This window comes from Gracilinanus agilis, chromosome 4, assembly GCF_016433145.1.
Source record: "Gracilinanus agilis isolate LMUSP501 chromosome 4, AgileGrace, whole genome shotgun sequence".
NCBI lineage: Eukaryota > Metazoa > Chordata > Mammalia > Didelphimorphia > Didelphidae > Gracilinanus > Gracilinanus agilis.
In genome coordinates this window covers 512,511,912-512,526,509 of record NC_058133.1, presented here as the reverse complement: position 1 = coordinate 512,526,509, position 14,598 = coordinate 512,511,912, and the positions used below count along the sequence as shown (strand labels likewise).

Genomic DNA, 14,598 nt, shown 5'->3' with positions numbered 1-14,598 from the left:
TCCCTCTCTCAAAAAACAAAACCGCCGGACACACCCGACTCCCTTAGTACTGGGGAGCCCCGGAGTGCACTTATTCCCCGCGCGGTAGCTTAACAGCCGGGGTTCGGGGAGCCGCGGGGAGTCCTAAGGCTGCGGGTTCGCGGCTGCCCCTTTTCTAGTTTTCACAGCCGAGTTTTCCGAGTGGCCCTCCGAGGGCTCCTTTGATTGTGGCCCCGCTTTTGACATCCAGCTTCAAACCCCCAAACGGCGGAAATTTACTTTCAGAGGAAAAAGAAATCGAGGCCGGCGGCTGGGCTTCCGCTCCGGGGCTGCGAAGCGGCGTAGGGTTAAAAGAGACCCGGCAGCCTCCCCCAGCCTGGCGGCGGGAGCGCGAGTGCCCCGAGGCGTGGAGGGCAGCCGCTGCCCGAGGAGGTCTCAGCTCCCGCCAGCCAGCAGCGGGATGGAGACTTGGAGAGACGCCTGGACTTCCAGCCGGAGGGAGACGAGGGGGAGGGGAGGAGGGAGGACGGAAGAGCCGGAAATAGAAAGTGTTCGGGGCGAGTTAGAGGCTAACGGAAGCAAACAAATCAAAGAATGGGACAACACCCCGAGGAGGGGGCTGACCCCTCGCTCCAGGGCAGAAGGAGCGCGCAGGGCTCTCCGGGTCTCCACGTGGCCGAGGTGCCCTTGTCCTTGTCATTGCCCTTGTTCAGTAGTGACTAGTTCCGACCTCTCTACTCACCAAGCAGCACAGCCCTGGGGGTTTCAACTTGGCTGGGAAAGGAAGGGCGCTCCGTGGGAGTGGCTTTACCCATAGCCCAAGGAGGCATGTGCCTACCTGTTGAGTCATCAAATGCTTAGAATGTGCTGAGGGATAAGATTTGATCCCTTCCCTGTCAGAACATTCAGTTAGAAGTCTAAGGTGAGATGGGAATGAATGAATGAATGAATGAATGAATGAATGAACGAATGAATGAATGATGAACGAATGAATGATGAACGAATGAATGATGAACGAATGAATGATGAACGAATGAATGATGAACGAATGAATGAATGAACAAACGAATGAATGAATGGGGAAAAGCATTTATTTGGCATTTATTATGTCAGGCACTGGGCTAAGCAGTGGGGAATGCCAATGGAAAGACAGAGTCCCTGTCCTCAAGAAGCTGCCATTCTACTAAGGGGGCCGGGGAAGGGTGTTTGGATCTGGGAAGTCACTGGTTTGGTGAACGGAATGAGCCTTTCTAGAACCAAATGATAAACTCTGGGAGGGCAGAGATCCAATCGGATTCTCTTCTCTCTTCCGAGGCATTTTGTGAATTTTTGTTCAAAGGGAGAGGCGGAAAGCAGCAGGGATTTGGCCCCGGCTGGCTGGCTGGGGCTGGAGGGTGAAGAAGCTTGGGTCTGGGTACATCATTTTCCGGACGCCTGCTTTGGCGGGATCAGCGGCAGCAGCAGCCCCAGGACCAGAGATGGTTGGGGTGAAGAGGACAAGTTGCAGATGCAGATAATCAGAGTTCAGAAAGGGCTGTGTGTTAAGTGCCAGGTGAGGACGATAAAAGTGGAAGGAGGAGGAAGGAGATCACTTGTGGTGAGGAGAGAAGAAGGATGGGGGAGAGAGCATTTCCGGAGTAGATAGCCTTTGACCTTGGCCTTGAAGGATGGCTAGAATTTAGCCAGGAACCCCGAAAGTCCTATATCCAATGCCACATCAGAGACTAAGGAGCAGAACACAGATGCTGCAGGCTCTGTCAGCCTGGAAAGACTTGGAGTCCCATCCCCCGAAAGAGCCTCTGTCTGCTTTCTAGGAGCCAGCGTGGCTACATTTGGAGAGGCCGGATCCCTGGGGAACCAGCCTGGTTGTGGCCATTGGTGAATCAAAGGAGATAATGGAAATTGCAAAATGGCCCCTTTCCCCTTCCACGGAGTTATCGTACCTGTTGTATTAAGCCCCGTCTCATTGCCAAGCTCCCAACAGACCACAAGCTGACTAGAATGAATTCAGCCTAACCATCCACACTGCAAAAACCAAGTGGATGAAGAATGCCTTTGTGGAGCTGATTAGATAACACACAGAATTAGTTCATCTTGGGCAGACACTGCAGGTGGATAATGTTCAGAATTGAACAGAAGGAGAAAAAACGTGCTGGATTACATTAAACAAAATCCTTATCTTCTGGTTTAAAATCAATACAGGTTTTAAGGCAGAAGAGCTTCCTAGCTGGGTGACCCTGGGCAAGTCACTTAACCCCCATTGTCTAACCCTTACTGCCCTTCCGCCTTGGAACTGATACTTAATTCTAAGACAGAGGGTAAGAGTTTAAAAAAGAAAAAAAGAAGGAAAAAAAGAAGAGGAAGTCTAATGTGTACCGTGGACTCTGGGAGAGATATTTTAAAATAGATTTTAATTACACGATACATTTATAAATATATCATATACTCTATCTACATCATATATTTATTATCAAGTATATTTGTATAGTTTTATTTTTTGCCAATTACATGTAATATCAAATCTCCACCCAACTCTTCCCAAGTTATAGGATTGAACATATCTTGTTTCCTCTGAGAAATGTTTTTAAAGAGTTTGGAGAAAAGCTACAAAGACTCCAATGGCTTGATATTTGGTAGGAGAGCCCAAGGGGGTGGGAAATTCCCAAGGAGGCAATTCCAAGACATAAGCGAGAATAATTCTGATGAAGAAAAGGGGCTGCTGTCTAAGGAGGGTACACCGAGACCTCTTTAGCTACAGCAAGTTTGTAAAAGGACAGGAACAGAAGATGAAGGCAAGGGAACACATCTAAGGAGGATCAAGAGTGCCCTGGGGCAATAAGGACCATGCCAAGAGCACCCAAACCCAGAAGAATTGGGTCTGGCCAGAAGTGCTAAAGGGAAGAAAAAGGATTGTGTTAGCTCTATTGGGGACAAGAGCTGAATTCAAGAGACTGATTGATGATCATCTTGAGTGAGATGCTAAGAGGCCACTGAGAGAAGGCTGAACCACTCAATTTTGATTTGGTTGATGTTTTCTCTTTCCAAGAAAATGATCTCTGGACTGACGAGAATAGAACAAAATAGAGAATGGAAACCTAAATAAAGGAAAAACAAGAGAGTATCCAGCTACCCTTTATTAGTTTATAACCAGGCATAAGTCATTATATCCCACGGTACTGCAAGAACTGGTAGACAGATGATGATGATGATGATGATGATTAACAACAATAACAATTAGAAGGTAAATAGTACTTTAAGGTTGGCAAAATGAAAACCCGTGTTCTTGTTTGATCCTCATAGCAACCTGGGAGAGAAGTGCTATTATTATCCCCATTTTACAGATGAAGAAACTGAGGCAAGCAGGTCCAGTGATTTGCCCAGAGGAAATCTCTGAAGCTGGATTTGAACTCAGGTCTTTGTGATTGTCAGATTCAGGGTTCTGTCTCCCTTGCCATTTTGCTGCCTTTAACGATTAGTGAAGTGAAGACAGTATGTTCAAGGGCTAGAAAAAGGGCAATGTCTCATTTTTTCTATAAAGGAAAGAAAATGGATGGAGGCTTGTCCCGATTCTGGGACGGTTCATTAAAGGGATAGTTCATGAACTCTTAGGAAGAGAAGTTGTCATCAAACCAATGTGGCTTCACCCGGAAAGGATGTGCCACCTCTACGTGGCTTCCCTTTCCTGGGCACGCAGGGTAATTCGCTGTTTAAATCAGGTGAAGGCTGGAGGCTTCCTGCCCACCCTGGGTCTGACCGTGTCACTGCCTTTTGCTCTGCTCTAGTCCTCCAGTTGATTACACACGACTCCCCTCTGCACATCCTCTCTCCCAAACAAACTGCCCTTGTGGAGAGAATGCTGGGTATGGAATTGAGAAGACCCGAGTTCCAATCTGACTTCAGACACCTGGGCAAGCCACTTCGCCTCTCTCTTCCTCAGTTTCCTCAACTATAAAATAGGGATAAAAGCAGCACCTCTAGGGGACAGCTGGGTGGCTCTGTGGATGGAGAGCCAGGTTCAGAGATGAGAGGTCCTGGGTTCAAATCTGGCCTCAGACTCCTCCTAGCTGGGTGACGCTGGGCAAGTCACTCAGCTCCCACTGCCTAGTCCTGACTGCTCTTCTGCCTTGGAACTGATACATGGTATTGATTTGAGGACAGAAGGAAAGGGCTGAAAAAAGAAAAGCAGGGCTTACCTCCCAGGGCTGTTATCAGGACCAAATGAGATTGTGGTTCTTAGTTCACAACTTATCTTATCTCCTCACCTTGGCACAGCCTGGCATTGCCACCCACCACCCCGCCCCCAGGCCTGGAATGTTCTCCTTCCTCCCCTTGGACTCTTAGACTCTCTCAGCGCAAGCGTCGCCCTCTCCCTGCCCTCCCCCAACTTCTTGGCATTATCTACTCATGTGCGTGTTTTTCTCTTTCATTTGTTGTTGTTGCTCTGTTGTGTCTGACTCTTTGGGGTTTTCCTGGCAGAGAGACTAGAGTGGTCTGCCATGTCCTTCCTTCTCTGGCTCATTTTAAAGATGAGGAAATGGAGGCCAATGGAGTGAAGTGACTTGGCCAGGGTCACACAGCTAGGAAGTGTCTGAGGCTGGATTTGAACTTGGGCCCTCCTGACTCCAGACCTGGCACTCTATCCACTGAGCCACTTTGCTGCCCTCCTTCTCTGAAAACCAAACATTTATTGTCTTTTGTTTGACATTCTCCATCCTCATCCATCCTCCCTCCCTCCCCAAGAACCCTCCCTCATCCCCCAGAATATCCTTTTTCAAGAAAAAAGGAGGAGAAAGAAATGGGCCCAAACCAATCAATGTACAAAAAAAAAATCTGGAAATGGCACAGCGTGTTCTATAGCCAGGCGACTTCCAACCCTGCGCAGCTGGGGGCGGAGGCGTCTTCTCTCAGCCTGTCCCTCGGCACTTCCCACACGGTTTCTGGTTGGGACAGCATGGAGACTCCTCGAAGGCAGGGACGTAGCCGAGGCCCGGGCATGTGGAAGGTGACCCATCAGTGCTTGTATGTTGCTTGACACATTTCAGTGGAGTGTTACGTAAAGTGTCGCCCAGGCCATCCCCCCAAGTTTCCGGGAATGCACCCCCTCCTCTTGGCTGCCCTTCGAGGCTCCCCTTGGCTCTCAGCCCTCCTTGAAGCCTTCCCTGACCTCTTCCCCACTCTCCCTGAATCAATTTTCTTCCTACTCTACTTTTTTGGGGGATGCATGTTGCACCCCTGAAAAATTGTAGCTCCTTAAGGCTGGGGCTCTTTTGGTTTCTCTTTTTCACTCATGTCTTACATGCAGTAGGTCCTTAATGGGCTAGACATGTAGCCTCACCAGGCCTCAGTTTCCCCATCTGTCAGATGAGGCAGTTGGAGATGGGGTTCTCTGAGGTTCTTTCCAGCCCCAGATCTGCTCTGAGCTATGAGAAAGCCATTCTTGTGAAAAAAAGGATTTGGAGGATTTTGTGGACACAGAAGAGCACCAGGTGACCTGGGAGACAAAAGGCTAATAATGCTGGGGGCAGCTGGGTAGCTCAGTGGATGGAGAGCTAGGCCTAGAGAGGGGAGGTCCTGGGTTCCAATCTGATCTCAGACACATCCTAGCTGGGTGACTCTGGGCAAGTCACTTGACCCCCTTTGCCTAGCCTTGAACCACTCTTCTGCCTTGGAGCAATGCTTAGATGGACTCTAAACTGAAGCTAAGAGTTAAAAAAAAAGTGGATTGGGCGTCTGTGATCTCTATTCATCACTTCCAAGGTGGTGGATGGTTGGCTGAGAAGGAGGTGGCCAATGTTCGCCGGCGTCCTATTCTCCTGGAGCCCAACCCCAGCAGGTCCCACCCCACTCCCAGTGTGTGGAAGCTTTGTCACCGCGGCTAAGCCAAGCCGAGCTGGCCCTGATTCAGGTGACTCATGTGACCCGCCAATGACCGAGGAAGCCTAACAGGTGTGAACTGTGACTCTCTTTTTCAGGGCTGGCCGGCCGGCATGTCTGTCCACCTGTTTGAGGGGAAAGACCATGCCGCCATTTACCAGAAGCACCGCTTCTCTCCCCCGGACGAGCTCCTCAGCATCATCTTCTCCTACTTAGAAGAGAAGGTAAGATCTCTGGGGAAGCTCTGGGGCTGCCTCCACTTTTCCTTCGCCTGGCTTTCCCTCACCGTCACATCACCACCGAGCGCTTCTGCCTACCGGCTCTGTCGGTCCTCTGGGCAGCCTCGGAGAAAGATGCTCGTGAGAGCTTCCTCTCCATCCATGGAGGCCCGGAGCTCCAGGCTGGTAAGCGGAGGGACCCTGAAGCCTCCCCTCAGCCACGGGGGGTCCTCACTTCCCTTGCTTGGTGCCTCCTTCCCTACTGTACCCCCCCTTCCCATCAAGCTCTTCGTAGGTCCCCGAAGTGGGAAGGCTCAGGCTGGGCGTTGGTCTCTTTCCTTAGAAAGGCAAACCCTACGAACTGGCCGTGGATGTTGGCTGCGGATCAGGCCAGAGCACGCAGGTCCTGGGCCCTCACTTTGCCAGGGTCTTGGGCACAGACATCAGTGAAGCGCAGATCCAGCAGGCCAAGCAGGCCCACAGCCAGGCCCACGTGTCTTACTGGTAAGTTTGCCCCAAAGATCTCTCCTGCGGACCCTGAGGACCCTTGGACGTCCCGCCTCATCCCTCGGATTCCCAGAGAGGGAAGCGGAGGCAACCCTTCCTTCTCAGCCTTGGGGCTCCGTAAGGAAGGGCACCCACTTCCCTTCCTCAGTAGGAGGCAGAAGGCATGAGAAGACTAGATGCTGGGCTCAGATGTCCTGAAGGGCTTTCATGGTCCACCAGATGATTCTCTCTTTGATACTGGAGTTAACAGGAAGCCCCTGGAGGGGGCTGAGAGCAGGGGGGCAGCTCCCTATTAGCTATCAAGGGGCAGCTGGGCCATCTGGCTGCTTTCCAGAATGTGGAGGGAGAAGAGAGGCGTCCTTGGCCGTGGAGATGAGCTCTGGCTCTAGGAGAGAAGGACCCCCATCTGCCTTTTGCCCTGAGCCACTTCCAGAGTACAAAGGGGAAGGGGCAGAGGGCTCGCCAGTGCCTCCAGCTCTACATCAGAAATGGCACCTCGCTCCACTCCAGTCAGAAACTGGGAGGAAAGAGAATGGTTGGCACCAACATGCCATTCAGGAAATGTCTGCTGACTCTGTGTGTGTATGTGTGCTGAGAGAGAGACAGAAGAGGGAGAAAGAGAGAGGAAGAGGGAGTAGGGGGAAGGGAGAGCCAGAGAGACAGAGGGACAGAGAGCCCGACTGATCTCGGTCCTGTCCCCCTCCTTGTCTGGGGTGGTCACTGGCTTTGTCTTGCCCTGTAGCGTGTGCCCGGCAGAAGATCTCCCCGTAGAGGATGCCTCTGTGGACCTGCTCACCGCCTTCACGGCCGCCCACTGGTTTGACCTAAAGGTCTTCATGAGGGAGCTGGAGCGGGTCCTGAAGCCGGGGGGCTGCGTCAGCCTCAGCACCTACACCCCGAGAATCAAGATTTGCTACGGAGACTGCTCGGCGGAGCTCAACGCCATCTACCAGGAGGTGGGTCTCGGTGGCTGCTTTCCTGGCCGGAGAACCCCCAGAGGAGGAGAGTCCTCGCCGGGGCCACTTTCTACACTAGTAACCAGCTGCCCACCCAGAGGAACTGGGGAGGCTTCGGGCCAGTCCCCGACTCACCCATATTTGGTTTTGGGCTGCCCGTGTGAGCTTTGGAAAAGAGATTCGGGGACTGGGCAGGACAGCGAGTAGCTCAGTGAACTGAGATCCAGGCGTCAGTCCTGGGTTCAAATTCTAGACGCTTCTCGCAGGTGACCCTCACGGCTTAGCCCTTACTGCTCTTCTGCTTTGAAACCAATTCACTGTATGGATTCTAAGACAGAAAGTAAGGATAAAAAAAAGAAGAAGAATGAAGGCTTGGGGGACAGTGCAGTGGATACAGTGCCAGGTCTGGAATCAGGAGGACTTGGGTTCGAATCTGACCTCAGACACTTCTTAGGTGTGTGACCCTAGACAAGTCACTTATCCCCGTTTGCCTCGCCCTCATCCTTGTGTTTTAGAATGTTCTGAAGGCAGGAAGGAGGGCCTTAGAGAGGAAAGAGCCTCTCGTGGAGCTTCTGGATTTTCTTTTGCCCAAACTGATGATGCCGTGGCCCTTCCCCCATGGCAGAGTGGTCTGTGGAGCTGGGAAATGGGTTTGGGTCCTTTGCCGAACATCCACCCAAGCTCCTCCCCGTCTGTCTGGAGGCCCCCACGGGCTGCGAGCCTGCTTACCGCACGCTTTCCCTTCCCCACAAATGGGCCGTGGCGAGAAAATGGAAGAGACGGTCCCTCCCGGGGCAGGATGCGGGGAGCCCCCTCCCTGGGCAGCTCCTCCTCCCCCCGCCATGCTCTCCTCTGGGGACTGTCCGCCTGTGGCCACGAGGGGGGCGCAGCAAGTTGTTGGGGGCAAAGGCAGCCACGGCAGGGGCATGGGGGAGCCACGTGGACCCCAAAGTAGGAAAACGAGGTTGAAGGAAAGGCTCAACTTCGGTTAGAGATGACAGAAAAACCGGCCTCTTTTCCCCATCTCAGTTCAGACGCCCCCAATCTACCCAGGAAGCCCTAGTTCAGAAGGTCCAGCCAACCTGCCTCCTCAGCACTTGGCTTCCACAGAGAATTCCCCATGGAGGCTCCCTGATGGCACGAGGGCCGGGGCCAACCCTCAGCGGCCTTCTATGCGGGGCCGGCGGGGCGGCTGACCCAGACGTCCACCCCAGGGGCACCTGCAGGCAGTGAGCCGGGATTCTTCCTTCCTGTCTGACCCACTTCTCTCATTGCAGACTCAAACCGTCCTTAACAAGTATGCCAACGAAAAACTGAGTCTCGTCCTTTCGGAATACCAAGAGATATTCGATCTCGTGCCTTTTCCAGACAAAAAAAGGTGAGAAAACAGGGCAGTTCTGGGGTCCTTTCTTATACAAGGCAGCCCCAGTCTTAGTAGAGCTTTAATAGCTTTAAATTTGATAGCCTAAAACATCACCAAGATTTTTGAGACGCCTTGTATAGAATGATTATTAGTAGTATTATTTTAAACCCTCGCCTTCCATCTTGGAGTCAGTACTGTGTATTGGCTCCTAGGTGGAAGAGTGGTGAGGGTAGGCAAAGGGGGTCAAGTGACTTGCCCAGGGTCACCCAGCTGGGAAGTGTCTGAGGCTAGATTTGAACCCAGGGCCTCCTGTCTCTAGGCCTGACTCTCAATCCACTGAGCTACCCAGCTGCCCCCCTTATATAGGATTATGGGAAAACAACTCATTATTGGAAGGAACTCTCCAAGAGGGTTTTCAGTTTCATACTTATAAATATGAATTTATTAAGTAATTTCTGACTATTTCTTAATGTCTGTGGGAAAACTTTTTTTTTCTAATTAAAACCCTCACCTTCCATCTTAGAGTCAGTACTATGTATTGGTTCCAAGGCAGAAGAGTGGTAAGGGCTAAGCAATGGGGATCAAGTGACTTGCCCAGGGTCACACAACTAGGAAGTGTCTGAGCCCAGATTTGAACCCAGGACCTCCCGTCTCTGGGCCTGGCTCTCCATCCACTGAGCCACCCAGCTTCCCCCTGTGGGAAAACTTGAATCCAAGTCCCACCTGTGAGAGAGTTTTGTGCCCAGAAGATGTCATCTCTGTCATCCAACAGAATATGGATTAGGCTGCACCATTCAAAGAGATTCTAGAACTGGGAGAGATCTCCTCTAGCTTCTTTTATGGGTGGACCCAAAGAAGGACTATTACCCCATGAGCTGGTATTGGAATCATTCCAGAAAAAACAAATTAATTGCTTTTCTACCCAGAAAGAATCAGACATGGTGTGAAAACATCAGACATCTGCATCACCTCATCAGGAAGCCTATTACAAAAGCTTTTTGGGGTGTTATGAATGGGATTTTAATAGCACCTAAAGGAGCATTAGATGCTACTCCCGGATTTGGGAAGATCTAGGTTCAAATCTCTTCAGCTGGCTGACTATATGACCCTATTCAAGTCATTGTTTCTCTAAAGCTGGGTGAGACCTCAGAGGCCAACCCTTTCGCAGATGTAGAAACTTTTCCCAGAAGAAATGGTGAGCCACTTGTCAAACAGGGAGCAAATGTCAGAGGTGGGATTTGAATCCAGGCTTGAGTCAGGGCACTTTTGTTTCATCTCTCAGCTTCCTCATCCATAAAGTGGAGCTAATAATATCTCCAGAACCTACCTCCGTGGATGGTTGTGTGACCAAATGGGATAACGGATGGTAAAGCATGTCAGAAACCTTAAAGGGCTTCTAAATGTTATAATGTGAGGATCAGCGGCCATTTTTCATTGTGTTTCTCATTCCACAAAAAACTGGAACTTACTTTGATTGTTTTCTTCATTGCAGAACTCTTTTTCATTCAAAAGAAATTTCCTTCACGGTCGCCGGCCTGATAGGACTCATGCAATCTTTTTCCATGTTCCAGACTTTTCAGAAAGCCCAGCCAGAGGCAGCCAAAGCCTTCCTGCAGCAGACTCAGGAGAGGTAAGAATCAGCTCGGGTCCAGGGCATCTCAGAATATTGCTTTCGATGAGGTTCCAAGAGCAGAACCAAGTTTCTGTCCCAAATTCTGGCAGTTCTGGCTTCCGTAATGCCTGGCATGATTGGACCTGGCCTGGTTCTCCTCTGACTCACACTAGGTTTTCTTCTCCCCTAGAGTCAGTCCTTGTCTCACCCAACTTGTTCCCTTCAGGCTCTTCTACCCTCCCAGAGCACCCGCCATCACCTCATATGATTAACTCTCCAAAATCTGTTTCTATCCTTGCTCTCTTTTGTGGTCTCCAATCTCATAGGTCTACTTGGCTGTCTCACTATTATTTTAAATTCAGTATATCTACACAGAACTTCCCCTTTTATGTTGGAGACTCTCAGCAAAGATGACTCAGATATAAGGGAATTTTTGGATCTGAATCGCCTTGGAAAAGGCATAGCTTATGAGCCCCCACCGATGTGTTTACTTCTACTAGTCAGCCAGAAGATACAATTAGCTCAAAGTGAAGGGATTTAATGAAATGGCACTGTATTTGAACATTCTTTCTTCAAAAACTGAGGCACAGTCTCCCATTGATTCCCCTCCCGTCAAAGGAAAGGCATGCTTGTGGGAGCATATGTGGCCAAGAGGCATGTACAGAGAGGTCAATCATATCTCTGACAATGATGTAGAGTTGCCAGTGTGGTGAAGCCTATGGACGAGACTTCTCAGAATCATGTTTTTAAATAATTAAGGGAAATGCTAAATTTCTGTTAGAGGTCAAGTGAAATCAAAGATATAGTTCTTCCCCTTCCCACCCAGGTTGATGGATCCCTTGAACTCTATCCATGGACTTCAAGTTAACCCGTTTCTAGGGTTTCTTATGACTTCTGGTTTGGGTTATAGGCTTCAGCTGAGATGCTACCTCTTAGGAGGAGAGAGCTCTTAAAAGCCAAGGTTTTAGATTTAATTTGTATTTATTTATTTACTTAAGTGAGAGGCAAGCAGTTCACATACCTAGTTTCAGAACAGGAAAAAACCAAAAACCCCACTTGCTCTCTCCATAAAAAATGAGAAAGCTGATAATTCTCAGTCTTCTGGTAGCTTTAAGAAATTCTTCTCTCTAAAGAATCTTTGCCTACAGGTACCAATTTCTTTTGGAAGACATATTATCCAGTCAGATAAGTAGAAGCCAAAGGTATTTAATTTGTCCTTGCATCTACGGGGGCTGAATTATTAGTCTTTCCCCCGAAATGTCTGACTTAGGGTTAGACATTCCTTGTAATTGCCCTCTACCTCAATCCACTGTTTCAAATTCCAGCCTTGAATCAGCATAACTTGCCATGCCTTCCGCCTTTTGAGGCCCCTATTCTCAAACTGAGCTCATCACCTTTCTCCCCAAACTAACTCTTCCTCCTTCTTCCTACGGTTTCTGAGCTTCTCTCCATCCTTCACTCCATTGTAGCCAACAAGTTTCACTGATTCCTGCTTCTCCCTTTGTCTCCCATCTGTCACGTCTCTTCCATCGCTACTCCTTCCACAAGTCCTTGTTCCAGGATTATTGAAATAGTCTTGGAGCAAGTCTCTTGCTTTTATTCCCTCTCTCCTTCAATCCATTCAGCCCACGGCTGCCAGATTGATTCACCGACACTCCCATTTTGCCTGTTTGTGTCTTACTCATAAACCTTCAACGATCTTTTCTGGCTATAGAAAAAGTCCACGTTTTGTTCAATGTGGCGCCAACCTGCCTCTCCAACCTCCTCTCCCCTGTGGCTAAACCAGTTCTTATTTCCCTAAACATGCCGAGTACAGTGGGTAGAGCGCTGGGAAGGAGGCACGGAGGGGAGGCCAAAGGTTGGAGGCAGGCAGTTTGTGAAAGCCTGGAATGTCAAATGAGAGCTTCTCTTTGCTGCCAGAGGTGATGAAGGGCCACAGATCTGGGAGGGCAGAAGGGGAGCAAAAGTGACCTTAGTGAGGCTGTGGGTGAGCTTTGGATCCTCGGGGCGAGGCTCTGTTCTTGGCCTCTTCGGTCTTCTTTGAGCTGGGGCGAGGGAGAGGCAGGGAAGCCTGCAGACGTGGATTTGTGGCCAGAGACAGGCCTGGGAGGAAGAGGAGGGAGGGAGCGGCCAATAGAAGGCTGCTCGACCTTCATCTTTCTGCTGGATGGGGAGGGCTGGGCCGGCCGTCAGGGATTCCAGAGCCGTGTCACACGGGGGTGCTCAGACTCGGTGCTCAGACTCGCTCTCGCCTCGTCCCTCCACCACGTTTCCCTTTGGCCCAGCCACGTAGGCCCAGATAACAACCCGCCTCTTGGCTTTGTTCCTACAGATTCTTGAAGACCATGAAAGCATCTTCTCCCGACACGGCATTAGGGATATCGTTCGAATACGTGTGTGTTTTGGCTCGCAAGGCACCGAAGGAGAAGGAGGCCCCTTAGCTTCCAGAGGAGCAAGTCCTCCCCTCGGAGCCGGCTCCAAGGCCAATAAAGAGGCCCAGAAGGAAGCTCGGTGTTGGGTCATTCATGTAGGCTCTGAGGGATTCTCTGGGCCCTTCCCGCGTGGCATCCTGTGCTTGGGAGAGGCTGAGTTTCCCCAAAGTAAATAGCGCAAAGTTTGTCCTTGCCGGGCAAAGTCCGCGCGGCTGGAGATACGGAGTTGGGCAGCCCTGGCACACGATCCCGGGGGCAGGAGTCCAAGATTCAGTGCCGATGGCAGGGCAGGGAGGGAGGAGAAGCCAAAGCCCCGGCAGACATCTGGGCATCCGGGCCTGGCTGGGGGCCGCGAGTTCTCCCACTTGGGGACAAAGAGGGCATCGTCTTCGTTTACTCGGGCTGCGCTCAGCAGCGAGGAAGTGTGGTGCCCCGGGGGAGCTAACAGAAGGGACCCCACAAGAGTGAGCCCAGCGTGGAGGGGGGCAGGGAGGAGCCCCCTCCCACGGCTGCCCTTCTCGCCCTCCCCGTCAGCAGCCTCCTTTAGGGCCTCCTTCCTGTCCCCGTTGTCCCGTCTTCCGAGCTTCTCTCATCCAACCTCTTCGAGGGGAGGAGAGTCTCGTAGGGAGGAAGCGTCAGATCAGGACTTGAACTCGGCTCCTCCTGACTCCAGATCCTGGGCCCGGTCCCGGCGGTCTCCATTCCTTCAGTGTCTGTCCTCGCCAGGGCGGCCAGCACACCGCCCCACTCCCGGGCCTTTCCTCGTCCCCAGGGCAGCTGGGCACGAGCCGGCGTGGCGGGAGAAGACGCAGCCTCCGCGTTATCGGGGGCTCGAATCTGAGTATCCCAACGGCCTTCCTTTGGCCGCTGGTTTGGGGGGCTGCTGGGTCCGAGAAGGCTCCCCGGCTGTCTTCTTGGCTCGATTCCTTTTCTTTTAGGGCTTTGAATCCATCATCTCCATCCTGCTCCTGACCCAATTCCACAGGAGTGCAGGGAAGGGAAGAGGGTGGCCTTTCCCCGGGGGTGGGTGCTGAGTCCGGTCTGACGGGATCCCCTTATCCAAGCTAGAGCTGCGGCTCGAGGGACCGGCCTACCCTTGTCTCTGGGGCCCCCCTTCCCGCCCTCGTGCCCCATGTCCGGACTGCTGCGGCGGCCAAGCGCAGTTCTGGCTGCCCTTCCCCCTTCCCCAGCTTCCTGCCTTCTCTCCGGGCCTTTGGCCCCACAGGCTCCTGCCTCAGTTTCTCTTCTTGGACTGGGCACCACCCCCTCCCATGCCCTCGTGCCCTTTCCTCCTTTGGATCCCAGAGCCTGGCACAGTGCCTGGCACCCAGGAGGCACTTAATCTCCCTTTCTGGTCATGAGGCCCCCCGCGGAACCCTGTTCCTTGGGAATGGCGTCCTCTTGCACGGCTTCATAGAACTCCTACTTGAATAGAAGGGGGGAGGTGGCAAAGGAGATGGAGGTTAGGGCTTGAAGTTAGGGTTCAAACCCAGCCTCATACACACGTGCGGTGTGACTCTGGGGCATCCATCGACTTCTCTCAACCTCTTTCCCCATCTGGAAAATGGGGGCTGCATGCGAGGCCCATCCTTACGGGGTGCCTGGTGGGTCCTGTGTTTGGCTAGTATCCCCCCAGCGAGGCCCCTCCAGGCCCGCG

At 51.7% G+C, this 14,598-nt stretch overlaps 1 protein-coding gene across 1 annotated transcript in view; it reads left to right on the top strand.

Moving 5' to 3' along the window:
• LOC123247609 (putative methyltransferase DDB_G0268948) overlaps window positions 1-13,015 on the top strand; it is an 18,534-nt gene extending 5,519 nt beyond the window's left edge. Inside the window, exons 2-7 of the mRNA XM_044676555.1 lie at window positions 5,952-6,077; window positions 6,415-6,575; window positions 7,321-7,534; window positions 8,812-8,912; window positions 10,390-10,527; window positions 12,842-13,015. Of these exons, the coding sequence (XP_044532490.1) occupies window positions 5,967-6,077; window positions 6,415-6,575; window positions 7,321-7,534; window positions 8,812-8,912; window positions 10,390-10,527; window positions 12,842-12,950 (834 nt within the window). The 5' untranslated portion in view covers window positions 5,952-5,966 and the 3' untranslated portion in view covers window positions 12,951-13,015. The remainder of the gene's footprint in view (window positions 1-5,951; window positions 6,078-6,414; window positions 6,576-7,320; window positions 7,535-8,811; window positions 8,913-10,389; window positions 10,528-12,841) is intronic.
• The last annotated feature ends 1,583 nt before the right edge of the window (window positions 13,016-14,598 follow it).